Source organism: Clarias gariepinus, chromosome 10 (genome assembly GCF_024256425.1).
Source record: "Clarias gariepinus isolate MV-2021 ecotype Netherlands chromosome 10, CGAR_prim_01v2, whole genome shotgun sequence".
NCBI lineage: Eukaryota > Metazoa > Chordata > Actinopteri > Siluriformes > Clariidae > Clarias > Clarias gariepinus.
In genome coordinates this window covers 31,735,153-31,744,946 of record NC_071109.1, presented here as the reverse complement: position 1 = coordinate 31,744,946, position 9,794 = coordinate 31,735,153, and the positions used below count along the sequence as shown (strand labels likewise).

Sequence of the window (9,794 nt, the reverse complement as noted above, 5' to 3'; positions counted from 1 at the left end):
ATTACAAGCAATATTATTTATTTTACAAAAAAAGGCTGAATATTTTTATTTAAAAGGACAAAACTTTGCAGGAATAAATGTGAGTGTGTATGTGTGTGTCTGCAATGGATTGCCAAAAAAATGCCAACATTCTATGAAAAGTTCATCATACTTAAATGAAACAATTAAGAATTAATACAAAATAAGAAAAAAATTGCAACAAATTGTATAATAGTTTCAGAAATAAGTCAAAATATTAAAAGATTAAACGTGTTATTTTTCGACAAAAAAATCCTAATGTTTCAGGAAAAACACAGTTGTAGGTCAAATGTTGGGGAAAGAAATTAGAATGGTAAGAAGATTTGCAAACTTGACAAATGAGGCTTCTGGTATTGCCTGTTTTTCACAGTTATATAATAAATATTGGCAGGTACTAACAGGTTCTAATGGAATAGTGTGGTTTAAGCTTTTTTTTCTATTTGACTAGAAGTGGAAAAACCTTCAGTATGAACAGATCACCCCCAGGCTGAACTCCTCAAATATCAGCAGTTGGTTAAGAGCTTACGTTATAATTGACGTCACATGACGGCAATTGAGATGAAAAGTAAATCAAATACCAAAGAGTAAAACCATGTGATAAAACATCACTATCATCATCAACATCATTTTCAGTTTCTTCAGTACTACTTTTATTCACCAACTTTATTCTAACTTCCAAGCAATAAATAAGCTCCAGCAAATTCCTTCACTGCCATATTGAATATTAGTTTCCAACCAAAATTATTTCTGCTGGAAGAATTAGCTTACCATTCCAGTGCAATGGTAAAAACTGAAGTGGAAAAGCCAAAGACAGCCATTGAAATATTAGCTCTTTTTATTTTTAAACATGGGGGTGATGTCCTCAATAGTTGGATACATTGCAAAAAAGTTTAAAGATGAAAAACGTGTAAAAGACAACACATCGGCATACTTGTGAGTGAAATCAGGAAAAACAGGTAAGAAGCAGCAGCAAGGCCTGCTTTGGAAACCGTTGAAAATTACAAAATGGGTTTAGTGCACAAACTATTCAATATGAGATTAATAAGCAATTTGAGAGAGAGAGAGGGGTGAGACACAAGCATTTCATCAGCCTCAACGATGAGGATGCACGGGCAAAAATGTTTAAAATAACATGCAGGAAGATTCATCCACATTTTAACGTGGATGGTTCTGATGGTAGAGGTTTTGTGTAATCAAAGCCTGGGCCCACACACACATTCGCAATTGAGCCTGTTGGAGGGAACCCACCAGGAATGGGGAGAAGATGCAAACTCCAGACCGAAGGCGGGAATTGAACCTGGACCCTGACAGTGCAAGGCCACAGTGCTAGCCACCATGCCACCCAGTAGGCAGACTAAACAGGAAAACACTTGCCATGTTTTTTCAGCATGAAACTACTTTTGTCTAATTTGTTTTTGTTGTACCTTTCCTTAATATAAAGGTATTTTGGTTTGACATGCATTTCATATATATATATATATTTTTTTTTTCTTTAAAAGCTTCATAATAATTTTCAATTTCACATCATTTGTAAAGGATAGTTTCCCTGCACGTGCGTACCACACTGCCTAACGGTGCTTAACTGTCGCAGCTTGACGCAGGGACCCGTTAAAGCACCATGTGCGCATCATTAGGACCAATTAACGCATTTATTTCTAGGCTGTCCGTAGCGTCGGTGTGTCTCAATCTTAATAGAAGTCTTTATTTCAGATTTTGATATATTTGGATTAAAGACCCCCCCCAAATCTAGATATGCATCAGTGGGAATTTACGATGTTTTATCTGTCGGTGAGTCAAGCAAGAGTTAATTAAGTCTAATTATAGCACACTATTAGAATATGCGAGGTGTTTTTTTTATGTGCGTCTTTTGCGCTTTTTGTTGGTTCACAGGGTTCTGTAGTACTAGCAGTATGTTTTTTGTGCAATTTTGAAAATGTTACTGGTAAGTCATTAAATCATTAATTTTGTCCTCATGTCTGACTTGCTCACGTGACATTTAACCTGATGTTTGATGTTTATTCAGGGAAATGCATTCCGTCCAAGTGCACTCCAAACACATGCATCTTATCCGATGATCAGCAGAGCTGTAAATGCGCAGCAGGTTACTTTGGAGACCAGTGTGACCAAGGTGCTTTTAACACACACACACACACAGAGTGATTAGGAATGTTTTCTGGTGACATTTGTGTTTGCAGAAATTGAAAAAACCCAAATCATTTTGCTTTGGGAAATAGTTTCAGTTTTGCTTAACTTAAACTGATCTGTCTAAAGTGACAAACTTAAATTCCACATCCCCCCCCTTTCTACTGGAACCAGCTTTAACCTTTTCTGCAATTCGAGCTATAGTAGCTCTTCTTTTGGATTGGACTGAACAGGACAGTCTTTACCTTGTACTTTTATTGTTCAACATGAAGCCTATTTAATTTCGTTTGCCTAGGACACGTACAGTAGTTACTCAGATACTCATATTTCAAATATGTATATACATGCATTTCAGTTGTGTGTTGTCTTGCAAGTGGTGCTATAATCAGGTTGATGATAGATAAAAATGGATATTTATTTACTGTAGTGCTGGGACCCCAGCCACTGGACGCAGAGCTCGTCCCAAGCCAAAATGGGCGGGTTGTGTCACATCTGGCATAAAACCTGTGCCAAGGTGTTGTGCAGCTCAGATGGCCTTGGCCAAAAGACAAACAATATTTAGTGCTGGAGTGATGCAATATTTTTGTTACCAAAAAGCCTCAGTGTAAATGCAGCAGTACAAATGACCTAAATAAATAACTATATTACCAGTCAAAATGTAATATTGATTACTTGTAGGGTTTCTATTTAATGATTTTCTCAGTGGTTTCAGGTTCTTGATTTAAAGCTGCCTCAGTGTTGCATTGTGTAATGTGCCTCCTCCAACATGTATTTCTTTTCCCCTCTCTCTTTTTAAGTTGTAACAATCAAGGTGGTATGTGGAAAAGATTCGATCGCTGTCTTTGTGATCGAAGACTTTTTCAAATACTACAACGTCGACCTTGAGTCCGTTCACTTGAGCAACCCTGAGTGCCGTGCCAAAAAGGAGGTGATTGGTGATGTTGCGTTTTACACAGTGCGGACGCCGAAAGACAAATACGATGACTGTGGTGGCCAACCTGTGGAGGTTAGAAATGGCATCTGCTGAAAATTTCATTCATAGTAATGTTTTATGCTGCGATCCATTGAATTTGACGAGAGTTTGTTGCTAAGTCTGTAAATGTTGTAAACATGGAAGCTATTTAGGATCAACTTCATACAGTACGTTTGTGTGATTTGACAAAAAGAAATGGGATACAAGAGTTTAACTGTCTTGTTCATGTTAGATTAAAATGTATCATAATGGGCTTTGTGTTGGGCAATTATGCATGAATTGAAGGAATTTTTTTTTTTTAAAAGCTGTTATTGCCTTTTCACAAAAGCTGTAAAAAGATCCCAAATCAAATATCTTTGTTATTGACCGTGTGCCACTATGTTATGACTTCCGGTACATTTATATATATAAGAACTTGCAAGGTGGATGTTGCAAGCTTTCCTAACTGGGAGTTGCAGATTAAAAAAAACATTTCCATTGCACTTTGCTAGTTTTATTATTTTATATGTTTATATATATATATAGCCACCTCCTGAAGAGTTTATATTAACCTGAGTTTAAGGTACATAATACATTCAGGATGATTTTCATTGCACAAAATGCATTACCTGTACATAACAGAATCTGACCCAGTACTGAAGGTTGTTGGTAAAAAAATAAATTTAATGCCTTGAAGTTTACATTCTGATCATATGGATTGCAACTCCCTGAAAGTTACATCTCTCATCATCGTCCTTCAGTCTTCCACCAGGTTGGTGACCACAGTTCTGAATCTATTTTCTTCTTTGCACAGAAAAATATTACCCATGTGACGTATTCATTAAGAATGATGTCGGATCAGCAAGTGTACGCAAACATTGTAAGGGATCCGGTCATAACGATCGACTACAAGTGCATCTACCCGTTCATCCACATGGTCAGTGTGTCTTCTCCCGTCCTCCCTGTAGCAAGGTAATTAAATTCTTTTTAATAATAAACATAAAAAAGTGACACGATTTTAAAGCTAATACAACTAAAATATATAAAACAACACTTGCATGTAACCCACCTCCTATAGCCATAACTTAAAAGTAGCCGCCATGGATTGCAATGATTTATTGCAATATATTATCAGTAACATTTAAAGCCACCAATACTGTATAGGTCCTGATTGTCGCTAACAAAACGTCCAAATTTCTGGCACCAAGACGTTAGCAGCCTGCCCTTTAAGTTGCAAGTTTGAGTCTGAAATTGTTTGCTCAGCACATCCCCCAGATGCTCAATCCAATTGAGCATGTGGCAAGTTTGGCGGTCGAGCCAGCATCTTGAGCTCTGATGTTCCTCAAATTATTCCTGAACAATTTCTGCAGTGTGTCAGGGATGCATTATCCTGCTAAAAGACGCCACTAGCAATAGGGAATACTTTCAGCATGAAGAGGTGTAACCTGGTCTGCAGGAACGTTTAGGTAGGTGGTACGTGTTAAAGTAACGTGCACATGAATGGCAGAAGCCAAAGTTTCACTGCAGAGCATTACCCAAGTATCACATTCTGTTGGATCAGACTAATGGGCTAGCCTTCACTCCATGCCCATCAGTAAGTCTAGGGCATGGATGATTATGTTGCTGGTTCATTGGTGCCATCAGAGCTGCAGTTTTGGGTTTGCTTCTAACTCATCAACTTTGAGACCTGACTATTCTCTTGTGATCATAGTGTTACAGTATTTCTCATCAGGGAGGGATTTTACTGTTGTGGATGATTACTGTCTGTACACAAATGGCAGTATTTTTGTTAATTTTTAGTACTTACTAAATTCCGCTTTGGCACGATTTTGAAAGTGATAGCTGGTGCCATACGCGTGCACGTGTGTCATGCTGTATTACCAATTGTACACAATCCTGTTGTAGCACATAATTGATTGGTATTTCTTTCAAAGTGTGATATAATATGGGGTCCAGAGCTCAGTAGTGTGTGTAAGAATTTCCTTTCTACAATGTACCCTTTGTAGTTCCACCAAGTACCCCTAGAGGTATGCATTCCTCCATTTGAGAAACAAGGTTCTAGACCTTTTCTTGGATGTTCTAGCCGGACTCGGAGGATGGCAGATTACACATGGAATTTGAACGTGTTAGAATGTGGTTTGATGAATCACTTTGTTTTTTGTCATGCGGGCTGTGAGGTGTGTGTGTGTGTGTGTGTGCGCTTCACTGGGCAATAGATGGCACAAAGGTGCATTGTGGGAAGAACACAAGCTGGTGGAGGTAATGTGATGCTCTGACCGATGTCCTGCTGGAAAACCTTGGTTCCTGCCATTCTTGTGGGTGTTATTTTGACGACTCCTAGAGACTGAAAATGATGCAGTTTTGCGCTCGGTCTTTTTACTTTGGAGAAATTAGTTGTAACTGTAGTTCTCGATCATTTATTGAAACATGACGTTTTAATTAAGGACTGCTGACTTAAATTTGTGAGGTCGATCTTTTTTTTTTGCATCACGCAGTGAGACCGTATTGATGATGGATCATCTGGATGCAGCTGTGGAAATAACGGTGTACAGGGACGAGGGGTACGTGGAGGTCTTTGGAGGCATACCGACTGTGCACTATAGGGACCGAGTATTTGTGCAGGTCAGTGTGACTCGGCCAAGAGATTTCTTCAACTTGAGGGTGGATGAGTGCTGGGTGACGCAGACCCCTGATCCCAATACCACACTGAGCCTCTCGCACACACTCCTGCTGAATGGGTGAGCTGTTAAACTCTTACCTATGTTCATGTCAACAAAACCTATGTGGGACTTATTTATTTTAAATGAGTGAAGCAACAAATAAATCAATGGGGGGGGGAGAGAGTAAGCTGATTTTATGAAAAAACACATGTATGTGATATCCCAGTCATTCAGTACATTCAGGTCGTCAGCTGACTTCATTTTATTTCCACATAACGTTACTGAGTCTCGACCTGAGCAACTGATCAACCCCAGATCATAACACTGTCTCCAGAGGCTTGTACAGTGGACACTATGCATGATGGGAAGCATCGCTTCATGTGGTTCGCTTCTTACTCTGACGTGTCTATCACTCTGGAATAGGATTAGTCTGAACATCAGACCACATGACCTTTTTTTCCATCGCTCAAAAATCAAAACTTCATGCACCTTTAATAAACCTAAAGCTATTTTTTCTAATGTGTCCTAACAAGTGATATTCTTATGGACTGTTTAGTCCCAATTCTGTGAGTTCTCATCACATCGTGCGTGAAAATCGAAGTTTCTCTTTTTATAAATGCGAACGTATATACTGTGAAGTGAACGTGCTTTGATACATTCATGTAAATGGCTGAACCAAAAACTTATGAAAATAATATCTTAAATTAGAGTTAAGATCTTAGCCTGTATCATTTCACAATGCATATCCTGTTTGTTTGTTCCCTTCCTTTAAGGGCAAAATATTTATTTTATCACGACCCTAACCTTCCGCTCTCCTTTTCAGATGTGCTGATGATGAAACTATTTTGTTTATAGCAAAATCCATTACACATCGTAACGGTACAATGGAACAAGGGGGACAAAATGGCGTGGGCTCAACCGTGCGTTTCTCCTTTGAAATGTTTCGCTTCATTATCGAGCCCTATGAGCTATTTCTGCACTGCATTGTTCACCTCTGTGCCCACGGGCATGGAGAGTCTTGTGTTCCTGTAAGTGTTCGTCATGTACTTTAAACATTTACATTTAAGTATTAACATGGATTGATCAGTGTGGGTTTTGATGTGTAGGATTATTTCTGGCTTGCTTTTTAGGAATGTAAATCTGTTGTCAAGAGGGAGGCGACCTTAAAGGAAGCATTTGAGGGTCTTGTGTCTTACGGCCCGATCAGATTTAAAGTGACTGAGCAGCCCAAGATAAGTAAGTATAGCTTGTGTAGTTGGTGTTTGATTCAAGATGATACCAAATACAGCAAAAATGTGGTGTTTAGGATGTTTTTTTTAATTATTATTATTATTTATTTGTTGATATTTTAGATACTTTGATTGGAGTCTCCCTCGTATACCAGTAAAAATAAATCCATCCACCAATTCTTTAATGAAGTATTATCTATAGTGTCTTATGATTTCAGTGGAAAGAAACAGGCTTTTATTTTCAAACCGTTCAAATATGGTTCCTAATAGCTAAAGTGTTTATGGGTGTTTGTGTGTTTATGGGCAAGTGTTTTATGTTTTAAAGCAAGTTTACAGAAATGTCCCAATCTTCATGGATATGTTGATGGTACATGGTGAGGCTCAATCAAAAAGGACATCTTTTATACGGTATTTGTGGTAAATATAACTAATGAAAACGTACTGTCTGGCCAAATAAAGTTGCTGTTTCAGGAGGGTCAAATTATTGACTTGCATCAAGCTAACATTAATATGACTGGAATTGGGTTAAAAACTGTCCAAGGTGGAATCCACCATGAATGTGATTGGAGATCACTGAAACGCATGAAGTTGCATCTAATGGAGAACCTGTGGCCATAAGAAAACTACTTGGTAGTGAGGCTAATCAGAAAAAAGGACTTTTCAAGATTGTGGTCTGATGAGTCTAGACTGAACCTATTCCACAACGATGTCCGGTTAAGAAGGGAAGTGCAGGAAGCAATGCATCCATCATGCATAGTGTCCACTGTACAAGCCTCTGGATGCAGTGTTATGATCTGGGGTTGCTCAGGTCTAGACTCGGCAACATCAGCTGACGACCCGAATGTACTGAATGACCAGGTTATCACATCTATGGAGTTTTACTTCCCTGTTGGCACAGGTATTCCCCAGGACTCGGGTTGTCGGGGTGATTTTAAGACTAACATTTAAGCACATGAACTGGCCACCACATTGTGTGCCGTGATCAACGCTAAAGTTGGATGAATGAAATTAGTTTGAAAGTTTTTTTTTGTTTGTTTGTTTTTGACCAGACACTGTATTACTGGTTACTGGTAAATATTTTTATGCATAAATTATGGGTTAATGATTTTATCTTCAGGGAGTAGCTTGGGTTTATTTCCCTCTGTGATTATTTATATTTTAATTACATTCTTGTTGGCTTTGTTTCTGTAGATGTGATTTTTACCCTGCTGGTGTCCATGGCTTTTGTCTGGATGCTGGCACTCTTTCTCATCCTCCTAATCTACATCGCCAAGGCAGGGAGCAAACGCATGACCACAAACACTCCAACTTAGTGCACCTTCACCAAAACTTTTATTTTTATTTATTTTTACTTTCAGTGTGCTTACAAGGACTTAATAATGACTTGTAGATTTTGGTGAACTAAAGATGGTGCCGATGCCAGTCTGCTTCCTTGTCTTCCTTCCTCTTTTTTTTGGCAATATGGACCTTATTTATTGACTGTGGATGAGTTGAACTACTTGAAGCTTGTAAACAAAAAAAGAAAAATCAAAAACAGATTTTTTTTGTGTGTGTGTATTGAATAAATACACATAATTTTTACTTACTATAAACAAAGGGGCTGAAGTGTTGACACTTTTTTGGAAGAACTTGAATCCCAGTGATCTCACACTGTCTGGGGCAATTGAGTACAAGTTCGTTAGGCATCATCAAGACAGTAGTTTTTACTTGAAGCAAGCTTTCTGTGATGTTGGTGGGTAACTAAACTAGGGAGACCAAATGGAAGTGGGACCATCCATAAGTATTTGTATCTTTGGCCTTTTTTTTATCACTCTTTTAAAAACAGTTGTCGGCATTTGTAAAGAATCATAATTCTAGACGCATTAAAAAAATACAACCGGGAGAAATAAAAATGCTAATAAATTACATATGGAACAAAAAGGGGAGAAAAACATGCACATAAAAGTGAGGGGGAAGGAAAAAAAAAATTTCAAGCATGACCATAATAGAAAGACGACCAGTACCAGAGACCCTCACCCATGACGCACCAAACATGATAGTAGTGCCCAGCCAAAGAATGGAAATCATCTCAATTCAAGGAGGGTATAAAATTTATTCTCTCAACCAGCTGGAGGAAAAAAAAAAGGGTCTTAGATTTTCCCAAATGCATTGGGATAACCCCTTAATGAAAGTCTAACCTTTTCCAGTTTAGCGAAGTATCTCATAAGTAGTCGGAATGGGGTGGAGAAATTAATCAGTAGACGTCTTTTAGCAAGTATTAAGGCAACTGTGTGCTGTTGTTTTTTTTTTTTTTTCACTTTTAATGGGCTTGTTGCCACATATTTCTTATTGCTGCACTGAAAATTTTGCCGATTTAAAGCCTACGTAAAGTAAGGTCTATACGTATTGTTGAATGAATATACATTGCATTATATAACAAAATGACATGGATAAGGATATATATATATATTTATATTTATTTTTTATCTCCTGGGAGGCCAGCATGGTGACGGTCTGTTCCATTGTTCGTTGCTCAAATCTGTAATTGGCTCCGGATGGGTTTGCTAGGAGGACATGAACTTTAAGATATATATAATCAATCCAAGTTGTGATTAAATAGCAACATTTATTCAACTAATGTTTTCTCTTTTGATTAACAAAATGCTTAAGATTCAAACAATAAGTGAACCAGAAGAGTTAACAGTAAAGCCTGATCACAACCGTGTGATGTTCTTTCCCAACACCAACTGTACAGTACTTTAGGTTCTTGCTTAAATGCATCTGTGTCTGATTTTGAATGCGTATTTTGGCAGG

General features: G+C 38.1%; 1 protein-coding gene across 2 annotated transcripts; it reads left to right on the top strand.

The window, feature by feature from the left end:
- The first annotated feature begins 1,338 nt into the window (after positions 1 to 1,338).
- Positions 1,339 to 8,423, top strand: zpd (zona pellucida glycoprotein d). Of its 2 annotated transcripts, XM_053506380.1 has the most exons (9): positions 1,718 to 1,806; positions 1,909 to 1,960; positions 2,042 to 2,146; positions 2,958 to 3,166; positions 3,927 to 4,084; positions 5,608 to 5,850; positions 6,596 to 6,800; positions 6,903 to 7,008; positions 8,193 to 8,423. In XM_053506380.1, the coding sequence occupies exons 1-9, from the start codon at positions 1,771 to 1,773 to the stop codon at positions 8,312 to 8,314; spliced, it is 1,236 nt and encodes a 411-aa protein (XP_053362355.1). In that variant the 5' UTR covers positions 1,718 to 1,770; the 3' UTR covers positions 8,315 to 8,423. The 2 variants fall into 2 exon arrangements, with proteins under 2 accessions (XP_053362356.1, XP_053362355.1); XM_053506381.1 differs by lacking the exons at positions 1,718 to 1,806; positions 1,909 to 1,960 and adding an exon at positions 1,339 to 1,363.
- Positions 8,424 to 9,794: the final 1,371 nt, after the last annotated feature.